This window comes from Vicia villosa, linkage group LG6 (genome assembly GCF_029867415.1).
Source record: "Vicia villosa cultivar HV-30 ecotype Madison, WI linkage group LG6, Vvil1.0, whole genome shotgun sequence".
Lineage (NCBI taxonomy): Eukaryota > Viridiplantae > Streptophyta > Magnoliopsida > Fabales > Fabaceae > Vicia > Vicia villosa.
The window spans coordinates 133601895-133624364 of record NC_081185.1 but is presented as its reverse complement, the minus strand read 5'-3'; the positions used below and the strand labels follow the sequence as shown (position 1 = coordinate 133624364).

Here is a 22470-nt window from a genome sequence, read left to right as displayed (position 1 = left end):
TTCTTGAAATATGGATACTTCTTGCATTCTTCATCTCTTGATTCTTCAATATTTGTCTTCAAATGTTGAAATAGAATGTTTGAGAGATTAACCTTAGTACCTTTTCCAATGCAGAAAAGTACATACTTCTGATCCTGATTTACATACGTTGAGGCAAGAGATCGCTTTCTATGATAGAGAGATCCCAGAATAATCTCAACCCAAACTCTGTAGGAAGGCTTCAACGGCGTAGTTTGATGAGATGCAGATCCAGAAGAAGTAGACAATTCTTTATCAACTTTTTCCCAAACAACTCTACCAGGAAGAGCACCTGTGATTCCTTTAGAGTCATCAAGACTATAAAGCTTCCTTATCATCTTCTCAGTCACAACAACTTCATGCCCTAATACGAAGGAGATGATAGCAGTTGGAGTAACTGTTGCATGAGTCCAGAAATCCATCACCAAGAGGGGATAAACTGGTCCAATCAATCTTTCAAAGTAAGTTGATCAGCCTTGTACCAGCATTACAGCCTTGGTTTTGAAATCATGTTCCAATAGATTGTCAAAATCCACCATAGTTTTGCAAAGAACTTCCAGTTCCTCATTAGGAATAGAACAAGTCTTCAGGGGATGATAACCATATTTGTGTTGAACAAGATGTGCTGAAGACATTTTTTGTTGAGTACTTGGGGATGAAAGCATGAATTCACTCTGAGATTCGGTTTAGAAACTAGGGTTTATGCAACAATGAGAAGGAGAGATGAACGAAAGAGACAATGAATGAAGAAAGAGAATGCAAAGAGATGAATTGTTATGAAGATGAGTTTATATAGAGACGGATTTGAAATGAAATGCAATATGCGTTTGAATGAACATGATTACAAAAAAACATAGAATCAAATGCATTTAATGAGAAATGACGTTAGGAGAGATAACGTAATATTTGAAATGATTTGCACAGTTACCTAGGGCGGCGTCTCCTCAACTGTACGCGTGCTTGTCCAAATGGAGTGAACACGTGTTCAACATCTGGAAAGCTGGTGACAACTGTTTTGCTTTAAAAGAAATTCTGAATTAACTTAGATAATGAAACGTTAGTAATAACAAAAACAGAATTTCTAATTGATCAACATTAGAACTTCTTATAAGAAGATAAAAACAAACTCATTTCAGAACTAATCCATATGTCAGAACTTCTCATCTTCTCATTCTGGGCATAAATCCATACTGATATTCTTCAGAATGAACTTAAACCTATCTTCAGCAAGGGGTTTTGTAAAGATATCAGTCCATTGATGGTCTGTATCAACAAAGTTCAAAGATAGAACACCCTTCTGAACATAGTCCCTAATGAAATGATGTTTGATCTCAATATGTTTAGCTTTGGAATGTAAGATTGGATTCTTAGATAAACAAATAGCAGAAGTATTATCATAGAAGATAGGAATATTACTCTCATATATCTGATAATCTTCTAGCTGACTCTTCATCTAGAGCATTTGTGTACTACACCCAACAGCAGCAACATATTCTGCTTTTGTAGTAGAGAGGGCAATGGTAGCTTGCTTCTTACTGTACCAGGAGATCAAATGATTTCCAAGAAATTGACAACTTCCAGAAGTACTCTTTCTTTCAATTCTATCTCAAGCGTAATCAGCATCACAAAATCCTACTAAGTTATATTCTTTAGATCTTCTATAGACTAAACCAACATTAGTAGTACCTTTCAGATACCTCAAAATTCCCTTAACAGCTGTTAAGTGAGATTCTCTAGGATCTGATTGGAATCTTGCACACAGACAAACACTGAATAAAATATCAGGTCTAGAAGCAGTGAGATATAAAAGAGATTCAATCATACCTCTGTACAACTTCTGATCTACCTTCTTACTTACCTCATCCTTACCTAAGACACACGTTGGATGCATATGAGTCTTTGCTTCTTTGCTTTTAGAAAGATTAAACTTCTTCAGAAGTTCTTTCACATACTTGGTTTGATGAACATACGTTCCTTCTGATGTTTGATTGATCTGGATCCCAAGGAAATACTTGAGTTCTCCCATCATGCTCATCTCAAACTCAGCCTGCATAGGCTTTGCAAACTCCTTTCCAAGTGTAGCATTAGATGTTTCAAATATAATATAATCAACGTAAATTTGGTAAATCAAAAGATCCTTTTTAAAGGTTTTTACAAAAGAGAGTAGTATCCACTTTTCCTCTAGTGAGACCATTATCCAGAAGGAAAGAACTTAATCTTTCATACCAAGCTCTAGGAGCTTGCTTCAAACCGTATAATGATTTCTTTAGTTTGAAAACATGATTTGGAGACTTAGAGTCTTCAAAACCAGGAGGTTGGTGGACATAGACTTCCTCATCTATATAACCATTTAAGAAGGCACTCTTAACATCTATCTGATATAGAGTGATGTTATGTTGAGTGGCAAAAGAAATCAATAAGCGAATAGATTCTAACCTGGCCACTGGTGCAAAGGTTTCTGTATAGTCAATATCTTCTTGCTGACTATAGCCCTGAGCCACCAGTCTAGCTTTGTTTCTTACAACTTCTCATTTTTCGCTTAGCTTGTTTCCGAAGACCCACTTCGTACCAATGATGTTAAATCCTTTTGATCTAGGAACAAGATCCCATACATCATTCCTTGTAAACTGATTTAGTTCTTCTTGCATGACAATTATCCAGTCTGCATCTTCTAGAGCTTGATCAACAGAAGTTGGCTCGATCAGAGAAACAAGACCTAATTGACATTCTGCAGTGGGATACATGAGGCAGAGGAGGGGCCAGGAGACGAGAGTTATGCATACACAATAAACTATATTTTTTTATTCCAGAATAATTTATATATATATATATATATATGTATATATATATATATATATATATATATATATATATATATATATATATATAATTTTTTACTATTTTCAAAACAACATTTTGTACTTATTATCGTTTTTTTATTAGCGTTTTTATTATCATTTTAAAACTTTGATGATTTAAAAACAAACCACTTTCAGAGGTGCTTTCGAAGATGCATCTCCAAAACACATTTCTCAAGTATTAAAGGTGCTATTGGAGATGCATATCTAAAAACACTTCTTTTGAGAGATTTATCTTTGAAGGGTATTTTGGGGTTTTTAGGAGTTTTTTTTTCACTCTATCATGTATAAAAAGAAATTCTCTGTTCTTTTTTTCAAAGCCCAAGTATTCAGGCCTAAAATTTTTCACGAACAGATTGGGCTTTACGGGCCCAGAGTCTCACTTCTTCTTATCGGAAACACATAGCAAAAGTTCATTTCTTCATTTTCGTAACCCTAGCAGAAGAAGCAGCCGCTACTGTAATTCAACGACGCTACTGATTTATCCTCCTAGGTATTGTGATTCTTCATCTCTTCTTCACCATCCGTCATCTTATACTGTAGTTTTTCCGGTTCTTTATCCATTTTTTTATTCATCGTTATTCTCGTGAAATGCATCTGAGACTGCCGTGACAGTGATTTGTACCGCACCCGCGATCGCGCCACTATTGGCCGCAATTAGCTATCTAGATCATCTGCTTAGTTTGATTCTAATCCTGCTGGATTCGCTGTTTTTCTAGTCAATTTTGCTATGAATTTGTATTTTACTGTTGTTCTTGGCGTTAATTTTATTTTATTTTGATTATCATTCTTTTTAATTGCAGAGGGGATTTATTTCGTGAATTCGCAATATGACGTCATTCTTGAAGCCTGAAAATGCCCTCAAAAGGGCAGAAGGTTTGTGATTTTAGTTTTTCTTTTGTTTTTAATCTTGGCGTTTTTCTATTATAAAATGTAATGCATTTGAATTGTTTATAATTTGATTTGATCTACAGAGTTGATCAATGTCGGGCAGAAGCAGGATGCTCTTCAGACTCTGCACGACCTTATTACTTCGAAAAGATACCGAGCATGGCAGAAAACTCTCGAACGGATTATGTTTAAGTATGTAGAGCTATGTGTTGACATGAGGAAAGGACGGTTTGCTAAGGATGGGCTTATTCAGTACCGTATCATATGTCAGCAAGTGAATGTTAGTTCGCTGGAGGAGGTGATTAAGCATTTCATGCACCTGTCAACAGAGAAAGCTGAGCAAGCTCGTAGCCAGGCTCAGGCCTTAGAAGAGGCTCTTGATGTTGATGACTTGGAGGCTGATAAAAGGCCTGAGGACTTGATGCTGAGCTATGTCAGTGGAGAGAAGGGAAAGGATCGATCCGACCGGGAGCTTGTTACCCCTTGGTTTAAATTTCTTTGGGAAACTTACAGGACAGTGCTGGAGATATTGCGGAACAACTCCAAGTTGGAAGCCTTATATGCTGTAATTTTTTCTTGTCTTAACCAATCAATATTGTTGATATTTATGTTTAAGTATAGAATGTTATCTGACTTTGCCTTGCTATTTGCTTTTTATACTTTATAGTTTTGATTTTAACATGGAGCTCTTTTACCTTTGTGAGGCTGGTCTTGTGAGACATGTTTATATATATGCCGTCATTGCAGTATGAAATGTGTATATTCCAAGTTATCTCTTTTGTTGATTTTAAATCCAGTGTTTTAGCCATTTAACTGTGGCAGACAGGTTTTCCAATAAATAGAAAATTAGGGATATGTTGTTGCTGTTACTCATCAACCGATTCTTCTTTTTCATTTCCTATACTCATACGTTTTATTGTGAAAACAATAATTTAGGATGCACACTTGCTTTATGTCAAACTTATAGAGACTCTATTGCTATGCGCAGATGACAGCTCACCGAGCTTTCCAGTTTTGTAAGCAATACAAAAGAACAACTGAATTCCGGAGACTTTGTGAAATCATTAGAAATCATTTGGCTAATCTTAACAAATATCGGGACCAACGAGACCGACCTGATCTTTCTGCTCCTGAAAGCTTGCAATTATATCTGGATACAAGATTTGAGCAGCTGAAAATTGCCACTGAGCTTGAACTCTGGCAGGTTTGAAACTTCTCAATTTCGTACATCTTCAAGGTATTTCTTTTAGTGTTGTTGGCCGACCCGAGACAATTTGTTGCATGCAGGAAGCTTTTAGGTCTGTTGAAGATATACATGGGTTAATGTGCATGGTCAAGAAAACTCCAAAACCATCATTGATGACAGTTTACTATGTTAAGTTGACTGAAATATTTTGGATATCTTCAAGTCATTTATATCATGCATACGCGTGGTTCAAACTCTTTTTGCTACAAAAAAGCTTCAACAAAAATCTGAGTCAGAAGGATTTGCAATTGATAGCTTCATCTGTTGTTCTAGCTGCACTCTCAGTGCCTCCTCATGACCGCACTCACGGTGCATCTCATTTAGAATTAGAGCATGAAAAGGAGCGGAATTTGAGGATGGCTAATCTCATAGGCTTTAATCTCGAATCTAAGCCCGATAGTAGAGAAGTGGTATTTTACTTTCCCTCATTTGAACTCCCTATAGCATATTGATATCTGTTTGCAAATCTTACTATTTGCTTTTGTTTCTGTTTTGTCTTTTCCAGCTCTCAAGGTCATCACTTCTTGCTGAACTGGTAAGATATTCTCAATATTTTTTGTTTTGATTAGAGATATTCTCATTATTTGAAACACAGCTCTATAAATTCCTTTTCCTACAGTCATTTGTTATTTCGATGTGTATTGTTGAAGGCAGGGTTTCAAGTAATATCTGTACACATTTTATTTTCTATTAGTGTTTGGTCTGGTTGATCTTGATCAATATTCGATTGAATTTCTTTCCTCATAATCTCATTTTAAACTTTGCCGAGCTCCATGGTACCATGTTTTGATTTTTGCATTCCATTCGTTGGTTGTTAATATTTGTTGTGGTGGTAATCATTTAAACCTCCATATACTTTCCCTAGTCTGATTGTGGATATGCCTTCATTTAAACCTCCATATACCTTCCGTATGCTGATTGTCGATATTTCGTAGATTAGATGGATAAAGAACTGTGATGAGATAATTTGTTGCCGTAGTAAACTCAAATCTAATTCTCAAATTTTTGTTGGTTGATTTATCGGTCAAGTACCAGCAGTACAATTACTTGAAATACAAGTGCACCCTAAGACATATACTTTCATTAGTCTTATTGTGGATATGCCTTCATTTAAACCTCCGTATACCTCCCTAGGCTGATTGTCGATGTTTTGTGGATTAGATGGAAAAAGGACTGTGATGAGATAATTTGTTGCCGTAGTAAACGCTAATCTAATTCTCATGTTTTTGTTGGTTGATTTATTGGTCAAGTACCAGCAGTACAATTACTTGAAATACAAGTGCACCCTAAGACATATACTTTCATTAGTCTGATTGTGGATATGCCTTCATTTAAACCTCCGTATACCTTCCCTATGCTGATTGTCGATATTTTGTGGATTAGATGGAAAAAGGACTGTGATAAGATAATTTGTTGACGTAGTAAACGCTAATCTAATTCTCATATTTTTGTTGGTTGATTTATCGGTCAAGTACCAGCAGTACAATTACTTGAAATACAAGTGCATCCCTAGACATATTACAATACAAACACTGAGAATCTTATCTTTCAAACAGTTTTCAAATCCTAAAATTATTTTATCTCAGTATATTATGGATGTCATGTGTGTCATGCATTGACGATCTCATCAGTTTTAGCATTTTCTAGAATGATGCTGATGTTCATATCTCTCTAATTGCTTTAGTAGTTTAGTTACCATGCTTTAATTATTTAAACTTTACTCTGTAAATGATTTAGTACTCACATTTAATTTTAGTTATTTTGATTTTCAAATCCTGAACTATTTATTTTGATTTCAGTTAATTGATTACATAATCATTTTAACATTTTCTATAGTAGACTGATGCTGAAGTTTATGTCTGTTATTGCGTTAGTTGTGATATTATGTTATTACATCTTTTCCCTGTAATTGATTTAGTTATTCAGATATATCTTGGGCCATTTGGGTGTTGTGTATAGAACCTATTGTCAACAGGTTCACTTTGGTTTGGTTAGATGACCTCTGGAGTAATATAATTGCAATAAATAGGTACTTTTGACTCACTCTGAACTATTTATGTTTGGATTCATTACAGGCATCAAAGGGTGTAATGTCTTGTGTTTCACAAGAAGTGAAAGACATTTACTATCTTTTGGAACATGAATTTCTACCCTCGGATCTCGCACTAAAAGTACTACCCTTGCTAAATAAAATTTCAAAATTAGGGGGTAAGTTTACCTTTGCTTCATCGGTTCCAGAGGTGCATTTTTCGCAGTATGTCCCAGCACTTGAAAAGTTAGCTACCTTGAGGTTGCTACAACAGGTGCATTCTCTTTTTTTCTGGACTACTTATTTAATACTTCTGTTTTATGTGTGTACTTAAACCTGTTCACCCTCCCTCTTCTAGGTGTCTAATGTGTACCAATCAATGAAGATTGAAAACTTAGCTGGAATGATTCCTTTCTTTGAGTTTTCCGTTGTGGAAAAAATTTCCGTAGATGCTGTTAAGCAGAAGTTTCTGTCGATGAAAGTTGACCACATGAAAAATGTTGTCATTTTCTGCAAGACGGTATGTTTACCTTTATCTTGGTTTGATTTTCTTTGTTAAACTTGCTCTGCAGTAGGTATGTTTTTTGTTTGTTTGAAGTGGTGTGTGCATGTTATGAGATTATTTTGTTTGCACCAATATCAAATGCGCAGGCTAAGATGTTTACCTTAATTTTTGTTATGGTTTAGGCAGTGAAATTTTATATTTGTTTACATATAAGCTAAGAACCTGATGTTTTAATGGTATAATAGTATTGTCTCTTACCAATGTTATGGCAATTGCTTGGTTTTATCAGAGTCTTGAGGCTGATGGATTGAGGGATCACTTGGCCAATTTTGCCGAGCAGTTGAACAAGGCGAGGCAAATGATCTGTCCTCCTGATGCAAAACGATCTAAACACGGAAGCTTGCTTCCAACCTTGCCAGAGGTTGTAGCCAAAGAACACAAGAGGCTTCTTGCTCGGAAATCAATTATTGAGAAGAGGAAAGAAGAACAAGAACGACAACTTCTTGAACAGGAACGTGAGGAGGAGTCTAAGAGGTTAAGACTGCTTAAAATTACTGAAGAAGCAGAACGAAAGCGGCTTGAAACTGAGGTTGAGCTGAGGAAGAAACAAAGACTTAAAATGGAAATGGAGGAAAAAGATAAAGAGGAAGCTCAGGCTATACTTCAGGAAGCTGAAAAGCGCTTTAAGAGAAAGGGTAAAAAGCCCATCATAGACGGGGTAAGTTGAATCCTGCAATCAATTAAGTTATTGGTTTGTTTGTTATGCTAATGCTAGCTATGACCTCTATCTGTAGGGTGTAATTTCTAAGAAAACCTTGATGGAGTTGGCTTTGATTGAACAACACCGGGAGAAGCAGGAAATGGAGAAGAAATTGCAGAAATTAGCTAAAACCATGGATTATTTGGAAAGAGCAAAGAGAGAAGAGGCTGCTCCGCTTATTGAAGCTGCATATCAACAACGCCTAGTGGAAGAGAGGGTTCTTCATGAGCATGAGCAACAAGTATGTCTATTTCTACTCATGAAAATAATTGATTTTTTGCATATTTTTCATCTCGCATTGGAGCAGAATCTTCATTTGTAACTTTTTATTTAAAAAAGTTTATTTCTTGTATTAAGTTCTAACTGTTAGACCTTGGTTTGATGCAGCAAGAGGTAGAACTGAGCAGACAGCGCCATGCTGGAGATCTCAATGAGAAAGAGAGGCTTAGTCGAATGATGGGCCATAAAGTTAGTATCATTAACTCATATGCTACTTTCTATGTCTTGACCTTCGTCAATAATGTTAACTTTTAACAATTGATGTTATTTGTCATCATATAAGTCAGAATACTAATTATTAAATTTACCTGGTAAAAATACTACTGATGTTGGTACGTGATTGACTTTACAGGAGATATATCAAGAGAGAGTTGTCAGTCATCGCCAAGCAGAATTTAACAGATTGAGAAGAGAAAGGGAGGAGCGTATATCTAGGATTTTACAGTCCAGGAGGCAGGAGAGGGATAAAATGAGGAAGTTGAAGTATTATCTAAAAGTTGAAGAAGAGAGACGGCAAAAATTGCGCGAGGAGGAAGAAGCTCGTAAGCACGAAGGTAATCATTATTATTTTGTTTTCCTGGAATATATAGAAGCCCGAGCTTGTGTTTTATTTTTCATGTCTGTACTGAAAGGATTACACGAGACTTGTTAAAGCGTCTATTTAATTAAATTCCACCAAAGCAGTCATGATTTTATTTTTGATCCCATCCCTTGTATTTCATTCTTTCTTCATTAGTAAATGTCTGTTTTCTGTGGAATCCGTGTATACCATCTATTACACTATACAGTAGACTATCCTCCATTTTGAATTTAGATAACATGTATGGTGTTTTTTGAATTCCAGAGGCTGAGAGAAAAAAGAAGGAACAGGCTGAACACCAAGCAAAATTGGACGAGATCGCTGAAAAGAAGAGGAGAAGGGAACAAGAAATCGAAGAAAAAATTGAGAGGGAAAAGAGGGAAGCATTACTGGGCAGACCAGCTGAACCAGCTATGAGGGCTCATGAGCCTCCTGCCCGTCCATTGGAGTCTCGCCCTGCCGTTGCTGTAGCTTCCACAGCCCCAGCTCCCGGGAAATATGTTCCGAAGTTCCGGCGAGCAGGAGCTGAAGCCACAGCTGCTCCTCCTCCAGAAGCAGATCGATGGGGCAACAGTGGCAGCAGGCCAGATGGTGACAGGTGGGACCGTGGCACTTCATTTGGTGGGGGTTCCCGGTCATCTTCATCATGGTCATCTTCCAGGAATTCGCGTGATCGTCCGTGATTTATTACCCATTCCATTGTGGCCTTTAGGGGTCTTGCCTTATATTGTGCCGGTTATCCTGATTTTTGCTCGAGTTCTTTGTACTCTACTCAGTTTGAGTTCTAGAATTCTTTTTGATACCAAGTTTTCATTTGTTTATCTTCCAATACTTATAGACTCCTTGGTTCTGTTGAAGAGCATGTCAACAAAATGTTTTATCTATGATTCAGTTGAATTGGACATGGTAATCAAAATTTCAAGCCAGGCATGTATTCCTGACCTTTTGTTTTCTATTTACGAACCTATTCTCTGTTTTGTTCAATCAAAAATAAAAAGATTTGCGAAGCTTGTTATTATGCATGTGTGCATGCCATTCATATGCTTTTGTGCTAAGAACTGTTATCCATGCTATTTACATTTTTTTTGAAAAGCATACTAATTATTGCATGTTAAGTAGGGGTGGGAATAGGCTAGGCTGAGCTAGGCTTTGCCAAGCCTGAGTCTGACCTGCTAAAAAGTTAAAAGCCTGATTGGCCTGTTAGCTTAATTAAAAGCCTATTTCATTTAAATATTTGTAAATAAGTCATTCAACTCAACTTTATATAGATTAACAAATTAAAAAGATCAGTGAGACTAAATGTTTGTTTGCATTGACTTATTTGAGTTTACCTAATAGTATAAATTTTGTGATACTATTTGTTTGAAAAAACGTATGGAAGTAACTTATGACGATTTTTTTTTAAATAACCATGTATTAGAAAAAAATTACGCAAATAACCATACTTCGGAAAAAATTATGCAAATAACCAAGTTTCAGAAAACATTGACACCAAGGCGCCATGTGAGATGTCGCCACCATTGTATCAGATGAAGGGAGGCGCCATTTGGGATGGCTCCTATGTACAATTTTTCTGCAATAAGTCATCTCAGATGGCGCTTTGTGCATTTTCAAATGGAAAATTGAACAAAAATATACAAGGAGGCGCCATATGAGATGACTCCTCCTCCTAAAAGTTGAAGGGAGGCGCCATTTGACATGACTTATTGGGATTGAGTGTGCCATGTCAGATGGCGCCTAGGACTAAAAAAAAGGGAATAAGCCATGTGAGATGGCGCCTTGGTGTTAAGGGTTTCAGAAACCTGGTTATTTGCGTAATTTTTTTCAAAACGTGGTTATTTGCGTAATTTTTTTAGTACATGGTTATTTTAAAAAAAAATTCACTTATGACATTGTTCATAAGATTTTTTTTCATTTTATTTTCATAATTTCTTTAAGATAACTAATATTTATTTTTATATTTTAATTCAAAATATAAAATACAATATAATAATAATAAAATTATTCAAATTTATTTAAATAGGCCGGTGGCCTAGCCTAAAAGGCTTTTTATATGGCCTGTGGCCTAACCTTTTTAGCTAAATAGACTTATAAAAAAGTCTGAGCCTTTTCTATTTATATAAAAAGTCTGACCTAGACCTATGTAGGCTGGACCGTAGGTCCTTGTTAGTCGGTCTGGCCTATTCCCACCCCTAATGTTGAGTATCACTTTGGAGTTGCCAAAACCACATAACTGTTTCCAAATTTGCTGTCATACCAAACAATGCTCTAAGTTTTTTGGTTAGATTAACGTCGGGGTTTGTTAGAATTAGGTTAAAATGGAAATTTTTACATGAAGATAGATAGATGCAAAGATAGTAGATTTTTCAAGATCAAGTGGTTCCATCATTATTTGTATGTATCTATCTTTCCATAAAGAAAATATAGTAGATTTCAAGATCAAGTTTATTACTCGTTAATGGTAGAAATGCTGTTCATGCCAACATCCACAACAATGCATTGATCATTAAAACTACTATCTACCAAACACATTTTTTAATCACAATAATATATATAAATTATCTATTACTTAACCTAATGCTCAATTTTTACAAATGTATATCGAAATCAATTTATTTTTTTTTTTTTATAAAAATCACAAACTTTTCAAATGTAAAGTTAGTTTGATGTTAAGTGACATCTTCAATGATTTGATGTTGATGGAAAAATTTGAAGTGGGTTGAATGATTTTGAGAGCTACTAAGTTGAGACAGTTTCAGACTTGAGAGGTTTAGAGTTTGAGAAAGTATTTTCATAAATGAGGAAGGAGAAAGGGTCTGACGCATTTTTGATTAAACAACGTCCTGAGATGCATCTTCGTAGTGTACACAAAGATGTATTTCCGTAATTTTTTTAACGTAGATTTATGGTCTGATTAAAAAATGTATGTTTTTTGGGATGCGTTCAAAGATGTATCTCTAAAATTTAGGAGTATTTTTTGATTTTTCACGAAGGTGTGGTAGCGATTCATAAAGTTGTTGGGAAAATAACAAACATAGAGAAAAAAGAGGAACAAAATAACAACACAAGAGATTAACGTGAAAACTCTAAAATCGAAGAAAAAACCGAAGAAAAAACCACGACTGTTGTCATAGACAACCAGAGAATAGCACTATGTGAAAATTGTTACAACACATAATATACCCTCAAATACCCCAGGGCCCCAGTACACCCACACCCTCCAAATCAAATATTTAACTACATTTCACAACACTCTAATACAAGAGCATAAGAGAACAAAAAAGTCAAATACAAGCTTAAAGTGCTTTTGACTGGTGCATCTTGTAACGAAGAACTTGTATCCTTTATATAGCCTTGGACTCCCTCTTTCTTCACAAAACTAAGCGATGTGGGACTTCTTCAACATATATATTTTCAACCAAACCCAACAATCTCCACCTTGATTGAAAATAATACGTAAACTTTCATTGTCTTCACCCACATTATACTCCACCATAAAGAGTATCAACATGTATATTTTCAAGCAATCTCATCAATCTTCATCTTGATTGAAAATAATACATCAACTTTCATTGTCTTCACCAACAATCATACTACACCATAAAGAGTATAATCACTTGAAGCTACACCACTCCAAAAATTTTCACATTGTCTTCCCCGACAATCATAGTTTTAAAACTATCATACTCTTTCATGAAGAATATACTTGAAGATTAACCAGTTCAAGAATTTCACATTGTCATCCCCGATAATAATATACTTTATCATGAAGAATAAATTTCACTTGAAGTTAAACCACTCCAAGAATTTTCACTTGCCAAAAACCAGGTTGAAAATTTATGGTGTAACTTTCTTGTTGGCAGGAAGCTCTTCAACCACCGACATAATCTTGCACGTTGTGTAATCTTGATTTTATCAACACATCTTTGACTTGAACTTTTCACAAGTCAAAAAATAATTCTTCCATCAATTCTCTCTAACCCAAACTGCACAGTGGAACTTATGACTGCAGCTCAACAACTCTTTCACAACACCACCCTTCTTTTCTGATATGGAAGATCAAACAAAGCTTCAACCACAGTACATACTAAGAACTCATATCCCCAGATCGAACCAAAAGCTCTGATACCAGTTGTTGGGAAAATAACAAACAAGGAGAAAAAAGAGGAAAAAAATAACAACACGAGAGATTAACGTGGAAACTCCAAAACCGGAGAAAAAACCACGACCGTTGTCAATAGACAACCAGAGAATAACACTACGTGAAAATTATTACAACACATAATATACCCTCAAATACCCCAGACCCCCAGTACACCCACACTGTCCAAAACAAATATTTAACTACATCTCACAACACTATAATACAAGAGCATAACAGAATAAAGAAATTCAAATACAAGCTTAAAGTGATTTTGACTGGTGCGTCTTGTAACGAAGAACTTGAATCCTTTATATAGCCTTAGACTCCCTCTTCCTTCAATAAACTAAGTGATGTGAGACTTCTTCAACATATATTTTCAACCAAACCCAATAAAAGTTCCTTAAGCAATTCCCCTTTTAAAGGATTAGTTACATTTGTATATAGAGTATAGAAATGCATAAAAGCTATGGGTCATGATCACGATTCAAAATAGATATAAAAAATGCCTGAAATTATGTTAATTGAGATTATTTTTGGAATTTTTTACGAGGAATAATGTTCCTTTCATTACTATAAAATTGATCATGCAGTGTGTAACTAACTCCTCTATGTCTATTCTTTGGAATGAGAGACGAATATTAAATCTTGTTTCGAATAGAGGATCATGACAACATGACCCTTTCACCCTATCTTTTTGTTATTTGCAAGGAATTTTTGTCGCAGACAATCATCAGAGCAGTCAATAAAGGCCATTGAAAACCTGTCAGGTCATCTCGTAATGGATCCCCTCTATCACATTTTTTTGTGATGGTCTTCTTCTCCTGAAGGTTTCTAACTCTCAACCAGGGATCATTTTTTATATCTTGAATCGTTTTGCCTGATTTTTTGGTCTTAAAGCGAATCTTGCTTAATGAAATGTGTTCTTCTCCGCTATCACTAAGAGGAGTAAAATGAATTTAGTTATCTCCAACATCGGTATCAAGAGAACTTTTACCATAAAGAAATATTCGGGTTTCCCTATGTTGAATGGTCGTATTCAACGCTAGGACTTTGAGTTCCTAGAGGAGAAAATTGGTTAGAGGTTAGCATCTTGACAACATAAATTGTTAAACAAGGTTGATACGTCCCCATATATATATATATATATATATATATATATATATATATATATATATATATATATATATATATATATATATATATATATATATATATATATATATATATATATATATATATATATATATATATATATATATATATATATATATATAACAAACACATTTTGTTTTAATATTTATCTTAGACCTGGACCGGCCTTTTCTATTACAAATTTATCTTAGTTCTCTTTAATATTTTTTCTCGCTTATTATTTATTTATTTCTTTGCTTGTATTACACTTGTTTTACTTGAATAAAGAGAGAAAATGACAGAAGAAGAGGATTCATTGAGGAGAGGGAAAAGTTAAAATAAATGAGACATTTGAAACGTTTTGGATGTTCAACTTGCAATCCTTATATCTCCTCCTGCTTATATTCTTTTTCCTTATGTGAGCTCCTTTTAATGTTTTTAAAAGTATAATAAAATAAAATATGTTCTAGAGAGTAGGGATGTTTACGGTGCAGTTTATACAGTTTTGACGAAAAAAATCATCTGAACCGCAAAAGAAAAAATCTTACAATTTAGTTTAATTCGGTTGGTTTTTAGAAAAAAACGAACCAAATCAAACCAAACCAATGCAGTTTGTTTCAATTCGCTTGGTTTGGTTTTGAACAAATATTTTATTGAGTCATACATACACGTATAGATGATAACAAAACTTTGTATTTAGAAATTCATACACTATCAAAAAACAACAAAACTCGTCATATTTTGACAACAACTTTCCATTTAATATATAAAAATTAAATTAGACAAAAGTGGAATAATAAGCATAAAATAATAGCATAAAACAATATAAAAATTTATTATAATAAAAAAAGAAATAGAAGAGACGAGAGATCAGTGAAGATGAAAAAAAAAACAAAAGAGAGAAGATATATGTGACAAAGAAGGCGCGATAATGCTATTAGAGGTTTGAGAAGATCGAGATTGAAATCATATGTGTAAGGATGAGAAAATTGTTCGTAATCATAAGGCTAAAATATAATAGGTTTAATTTTGAGTTGGATGTGAGTTAAATAAAAGTTAGGTTGTAACATAATGCGGTTTGGTTCAGTTTACAAAATACAAACCGCAAACCGGTTTTATTAAAAGATGACCCGAACAAATCCGAATCAAATGCCATTTCTTGCGATTTGATTTGGTTTACGGTTTTCTATTGGGTCGGTTTGGTTTTGAACATCTTTATCCTCTTATAAGAGAGATCATGATAGCGACGAATAATAAATGTAGGAGATTTTTGTTATATTAACATTTGTTAATTAAAAGAACAATGTGAGGAGGCGATATTCAATAATGCTTCTTTTTTCAATATAATTATTAGAGAATCTAATTAACATGTTTAAATAAATAAATTTTTAGAAGTCAGATTATGACGTTTTTATTAAACTCCTATCAAATTGTGTCACATATTTCCATTAATAAATTCCTTTGACCATCAATTATTAAATTAAAAACAATTATAATATGTCCAATAATGTTGCGTTTTCAAAACTCTTCTCTTTTCACTAATCATTTTTGTTTAGTTTTAATTTTTCACAATTTTTTTATTTCACTTATTAATTAAAATTTGCATGAAAGATAAAATTTCACAAATAAAATTTGCCGCGAATATTACCAAAATAAATTTAAGGAAAATGACAAATCTTTTGAGGTGAAACTTAGGATAAATATAAATAATAAGAATCAAACTCAAAGGGACTGTTCGAAGATTCCGAATCTTTACTCACCACAATTTCTCATTCACTAATTTCCAATTCTTCTATGCATAATCTAGTGTAACGTGCCGGCAATTTTTCTGTTGCGGCGTCAACGTCGTGACGCAACCAAATTACTATTAGGTTTTTGATTCTTTATTCTGTGAATAAATATTCATAAACTGAATCCAGAACTTCAACCAATGGCTTCTGCAATTACTCATCGCGACGAAGAAACTCCATTGGTTGTTACCGATGAATCACCGCTTCAACTTCAACCGCATAAAAGCCACAGCAGAGATGTTCATATTTTGAGCTTAGCGTTTTTATTGATATTTCTTGCTTATGGAGCTGCTCAAAATTTACAGAGCACTCTCAATACTGTTAGTTTTCATTTCTCTTTAGTTACTGTATTAGTGAATTTGATGATGAATTTGAAAGCTGGTGATGTATTAGTGAATTTGATGATGAATTTGAAAGCTGGTGAGTAATTGTAATTGTGATGATTTTTTGAATTTTTAGGAGGAGGATTTGGGTACGACTTCGCTTGGGATATTATATTTGTCGTTTACGTTTTTTTCTGTGTTTGCTTCTTTGGTGGTGCGAATTCTCGGATCTAAGAATGCTTTGATTATTGGAACTTCTGGTTATTGGCTCTATGTCGCTGCCAATTTGAAGCCCAATTGGTAACTGAAAGTGGGAGTTATCTTGTTTTTGATATTCATGTATTATTATTCTGCTGTCAATAACATTAACATGGACTATGTTTGATGTTGATGAATTTAGTTTGCATATGATTAAGCATTGAGTGACTGTTATGCAGGTATACACTGGTTCCAGCTTCTGTGTATCTTGGGTTTTGTGCTTCTATAATATGGGTTGGACAGGGAACATATCTAACTTCCACTGCACGCAGACATGCTGTAGATAACAATTTACTCGAAGGTGCAGTAATTGGCGACTTCAATGGGGAATTCTGGGGTGCGTTCGCGCTTCATCAGGTCATAACTTTTTTACTCAAAACTGGTGATTTCATTGTTTATGTTTCTTTAAATAAAAACTAATTAGTTCGAAATTGATTATTTTTAAATCTGCTTTGCAGTTTATTGGAAATCTTATTACATTTGCTCTACTCAGTGATGGGCAGGTATGTGTTGGTTGGTCTTCACCTTATGAAAATACTCTCGCGTCATCTTTTTGCTTTAATAATCAAGTTATTATATTTTTCATGTTTGCCCATTCTTGTGGCAATTACAAATGAAAATTTGCTTCTTATGATTGGTATTTCTGTTAGAAAAACACATAACTTTTGATAAACATTTGCTACAGTATGCAAACTTTTTCAACGAAGTCCCAATATCAATATGAGTTGGTTTTTTGTTGTTCCCTTAAACATTGAATTCTCATTTCAGATGCTAACAAGTTTTGATTAAGAAATATTTTACATATTCTTGGGATTTGATTTTGTTTCTCATCACTGCAGGGGGGAAGTACCAAAGGCACAACTTTATTGTTTGTTGTATTCGTTTTCGTTATGACCTTCGGTGCCATACTAATGTGCTTCCTGCATAAAGGGAGTGGTAATAGTAAGAAAGGATACGAGCATTCAGAAGCTGCTGATGCTGGTGAATCAAAGTCCCTTAAGTCTCTATGTAGATCACTCACAAGTGCATTGTCTGATGTGAAGATGTTGTTGATCATACCCCTTATAGCATATTCAGGTCTACAACAAGCATTTGTATGGTAATTTCATATGAACCATAAGTTATCTTCCTCGTGATCTTCAATAATGGTTCTCTGAGTTCTTGCTTCCTTTCCTGTCTATTTTGTAATTTGTTACTGAAATACTTTTTCACAGGGCGGAATTTACCAAGTACGTTGTAACTCCAGCAATTGGTGTTTCCGGTGTTGGTATTTCGATGGCAGCATATGGAGCTTTTGATGGAATAGTAAGTATTGACATGAAATGCAAAACTGTAGTTCCTTGAGCCGTGGTTTGAAAGTGACTTGATTATCTAATGCTTCCGGACATTTCTTTCTTATTTTCTTCTATTTTCTGACTTTTTGTCTTAATTCTTTAACTATGTCAGTGTTCTCTGGCTGCTGGTCGTCTCACCTCTGGCCTCACATCCATTACATCAATAGTTTCTTTTGGAGCTTTTGCTCAGACGGTTGTACTAATTTTACTTCTGCTAAATTTCAGGTTTGCAATATTCCTTATGTTTGTCTTATGTTTATGGATATTATTTTCTCCATGTAATTTAATTTCACTTATATTTTCTTTGGCGTTCTTGATGTAGCATATCTAGCGGATTTCTCGGTACTTTATATATACTATTTTTGGCTGCTTTATTGGGCATCGGTGATGGAGTTCTAATGACGCAGCTCAATGCTTTGCTAGGAATGCTATTTAAGCATGACATGGTACACAAATGCAATCTGCCCGTTTGATTAAGCAGAAACACATTTTATTGTCATCGACATCCTCATTATTTATTGTTCTCATATTGTGCATATGCTTTTTTCGATTGATTCATCTCTTCATCATTTTTTTCTTTTCCCAAAATCTCGAATGTCAAATTGATATTACTTTGTGGTTCAGGAAGGGGCTTTTGCACAGCTAAAGATATGGCAAAGCGCTACAATTGCTATCATGTTCTTTGCGGCCCCGTACATTTCATTCCAAGCAGTTACCATAGTCATGTTGGTTCTATTATGCTTGTCATTCTGCAGTTTTCTATGGTTGGCTCTCAAGGTGGGGAATGCATCATCACTCTCCACCAGTGAGTGAATATAATGTTTCTTTTAAGCTCCGTCATCTTTGTTTTATGGTGGCATTGGCTTCAGTTGATTCAATTGTATAAATTGTAACAGTTATAATTTATTAGTTCATGTGGCTATTAGTTATTTACTGAAGAATATTTGAGATGAGTTTGTAAGATGTTCACAGAATGTAAGTTTTCTCTCACATATATATTTTTAGATTAAGCTTCTCTAAAATAAATAACTAACAAAGTGAGAAAAATTAAGTGCTGATACTTCTTCCACCAATGGAATGGTTTAATGTACACACGCATTTAATATTAATCACTGACTTTGCTTTATTGTTCCGTTAAGAGCTAAGGCTTCCGCTTCGAGCATCGAGAAAATACTACCATCCCAAGCAGCACCTGCAGCAACAAAGTTACCATGATCGTTACAGATACACCACCCTTGATTCGTAGTCCCTACACGCTTGTTAAAGGCGGCGTCCACATTACATGTAAAACTATCAAGAGGCGGCGGGTTCCATGAAACCACTTCTCCGTTAACTAACCGCGGCTCCCGAATATTTTGGGCCATAAACCGATCTTGTCACTTGTAGAATGCTAGCCATCCAAGTTTAGATGCGTCTTCCTTTTCATTATGCCAAACAAAATCGTTCCTATTCTTCCATAACCCTTCCAACATAACCGCCACTCTTCCTGCGATATTCCTATCCTCCTTCATACAAATATCAAAGATAAGGGACCTGAGATCCTTGGTTGGGAGACAATAGCTACAAATCCTCCAAAGAAGATGTTTCACACGAGCCAGAGCTATTATATTTCAAAGGTTACTCCAATAAACTCCTTCCTTAACCGAACCACCACTTTCCTGATGCTTCCTTCAAATTCTATATCCCGACCGAACACTATAATTACCGTTAGCATCATCCTTCTAGACCATACGGTCTTCAGCTGCTTCTTTTGTCAATGGAACTTGTAAAATATCTCGAACCACTTGATTTTGAGGACCCATTAAACAACCTTCTCTACTCCCCCTTAGCCATGGTTCATTCATAACCCTTATGTTTCTACCATCACCAATCCGCCATCTACATTCAAGAGTAAGGACTTCTCTAACCTTCCAAATACTCCGCCAAACAAAGCTAGGATTATAACCCAACTTAGAATCAAGAAAACTAGATCTCAGAAAATACCTCGCTTTGAAGATTCTGGACACTAAAACATTCGGATTTGTCATGAGGAACCAGCCTTGCTTAGCCACCATAGCAAAGTTAAACGCCTTAAAATCCCGAAAACCCAAGCCTCCATCAGCTTTCGGACAAGTCAATTTATCCCAAGCCTTCCATCTTATTCCTTTGTTGTTAGAACCTCCACCCCACCAAAATGAATTTAACATTTTTTCAATCTCATTAACAACCACATCCGGAAGAATGAAGATGCTCATGATGCAAGTTGGAATAGCTTGCAAAACTGACTTGATCATAATTTTTTTACCTGCTCGGGATAAAGATCGCCCTTTCCAAGAATTGATGCGATTCCAAATGTGATTCTTAATAAAAGAAAAAATAGCCTTCTTGCTCCTTCCTATCATAGACGACAATCCCAAATATTTTCCTGTTCCCAGCACATGCCGAACTCCCATAATATTTGCAAGATCCTCTTGCGCCGGCAGGCTTAAGTTATGACTAAATAATACTTCTGATTTTGTCAAATTAATCTCCTCACCAGCTGCAGCTGCATAGGTGTCAAGTAAACTCATTAGATATCTAACTTCCGTAAGATTTGCCCTGCAAAACAGAAAACAGTCGTCAGCAAAAAGTAGATGGGACACAATAGGTGTCCCTCTACAAATTTGAACCCCGTGGATATTTCCGCTGGTCACCGACTCTTTAATCAGGGTAGACAACCCTTTAGAGATAAGAATGAAAAGATAAGGTGACAGAGGGTCCCCTTGTCTCAATCCTCTTCCTGGTTCAATAGGTCCTATGGCATCCGAATTAACAAGAACAAAATAGTGAATCGAAGTAACGCACATCATCATCCAATGTATCCATTTCTCTGCAAAACCCATCCTGGTCAGCATTCCTCTTAAAAAGCCCCAACCCACCCGATCATAAGCCTTACTGATATCAATTTTAAGAGCCAAGTGTACTTTATTGCCTTTCGTCCTTCTTTTCGAGGGTATGTATAATTTCTGTAGCAATCATAGCATTATTAAGAATGGATCTACCCTCCACGAACGCAGATTGTTCCTCGGACACACACTTATCTAGAAGCACCTTCAGTCTATTAGCAAGAGCTTTCAAAACAATTTTATAAACCACATTACACAACGAGATGGGTCTAAAATCCTTCATGGAAATAGGATTTACCCCTTTAGGGATAAGGCAGATATTAGTATCATTTATGGTAGGAGGAAAAAACCCACATTCCAACCACGACGTCGCCGCGTAAAAAATGTCATCCCCACAAATAGCCCAGAAATTCTGAAAGAACGCCGAATTAAATCCATCCGGCCCCGGGGATTTATCTGGGTGCATAGCAAACAGGGCATCATGGATTTCCTCTCTTGTCAACGGCTGAATTAACTGATGGTTATCACTTTCTTCGATTCTGGGAGAAATAAAATTAAGCACCGGTTCTAACTTATTTAATTAGCTTATAACTCATTTTTCATATGCTATTTTAAATAACATTTTATCCTATACTTCATAGCTTATAATTTTTTCTTTAATTTTTGCCCTTATTATTTTAACTAAAACCTATTACTAAAAGTTTAATTTAATTTAAAATAAAATAATTATATATAAATGTCTTTAATGTTATTTTAATTTATTAACTAATTGAACTGTTAATTTTATCAAATATTTCAATTTACTTATCAGCTATAAATCTTCAATCATCAACTAAAAATATTAAGATATCTTATTAACCATCAATCATAAATTATAACTATCAGATATCTTATTAACCAAATACTATATTTTCACAAAACAGAACCTCACACTTAACAAATACGTGTCATCTTGTTAAATTATTTAAATATTTATTTTAAATAAAATAAAACAAATCATGGGTTCTCCCACCGAGAAATACTTGCATGGACACGAACCTAAATCCAATTTTTTAGGCACAACCAATGAAAAGAGAGAGAATATAAATTTATTTAATATTAATCTCGTTTTTAATTGGCATCATGGGGGTGGTTGAGATAAAAGAGGAGAGAGGCAATTTAATTTTTAATTTTTAATTAATAAAAAAAATATGATTGGTTGTGTGTAAGTACAGGTGGTATGGTTGTGTCAATCTAAGTATTTTCCTCTCCCACCACCCACTAAATTAATTATGAAGTTTTTATTATTAAATTAATATTTTCTTTGTCCACTTACTCAAAATCAAATATTTCGACACGTTTTTTAAGCTTTCTCTACATTATTACTGACCCAAAAAACATAATTAATTAATTAAATAAAAATCATTACTCACTTTAAAAAATATTTGCCCCACGTTTTCAATTAATTATTTTAATAAATA

At 34.7% G+C, this 22470-nt stretch overlaps 3 protein-coding genes across 3 annotated transcripts; 2 read left to right on the top strand and 1 right to left on the bottom strand.

Annotated features, from left to right (window-relative positions):
* The first annotated feature begins 3244 nt into the window (after positions 1-3244).
* On the top strand, positions 3245-10109 carry LOC131610078 (eukaryotic translation initiation factor 3 subunit A-like). The gene is made up of 13 exons (XM_058881947.1): positions 3245-3369; positions 3680-3752; positions 3851-4332; positions 4756-4971; positions 5055-5423; positions 5519-5548; positions 7089-7316; positions 7401-7562; positions 7837-8265; positions 8342-8548; positions 8695-8775; positions 8939-9140; positions 9431-10109. The coding sequence occupies exons 2-13, from the start codon at positions 3707-3709 to the stop codon at positions 9847-9849; spliced, it is 2871 nt and encodes a 956-aa protein (XP_058737930.1). The 5' UTR covers positions 3245-3369; positions 3680-3706; the 3' UTR covers positions 9850-10109.
* Positions 10110-16189: 6080 nt separating this feature from the next.
* LOC131612437 (UNC93-like protein 3) lies at positions 16190-19087 on the top strand. Its single transcript, XM_058884231.1, has 9 exons — positions 16190-16551; positions 16691-16854; positions 16992-17169; positions 17271-17315; positions 17652-17911; positions 18027-18117; positions 18259-18371; positions 18469-18592; positions 18771-19087. Exons 1-9 carry the CDS (start codon positions 16372-16374, stop codon positions 18957-18959), a joined length of 1344 nt encoding a protein of 447 aa, XP_058740214.1. The 5' UTR covers positions 16190-16371; the 3' UTR covers positions 18960-19087.
* A 780-nt stretch (positions 19088-19867) lies between these two features.
* On the bottom strand, positions 19868-21476 carry LOC131614725 (uncharacterized). The gene is made up of 2 exons (XM_058886284.1): positions 21097-21476; positions 19868-20723 (listed from the first exon to the last, which is right to left on the bottom strand). The coding sequence occupies exons 1-2, from the start codon at positions 21474-21476 to the stop codon at positions 19868-19870; spliced, it is 1236 nt and encodes a 411-aa protein (XP_058742267.1).
* Positions 21477-22470: the final 994 nt, after the last annotated feature.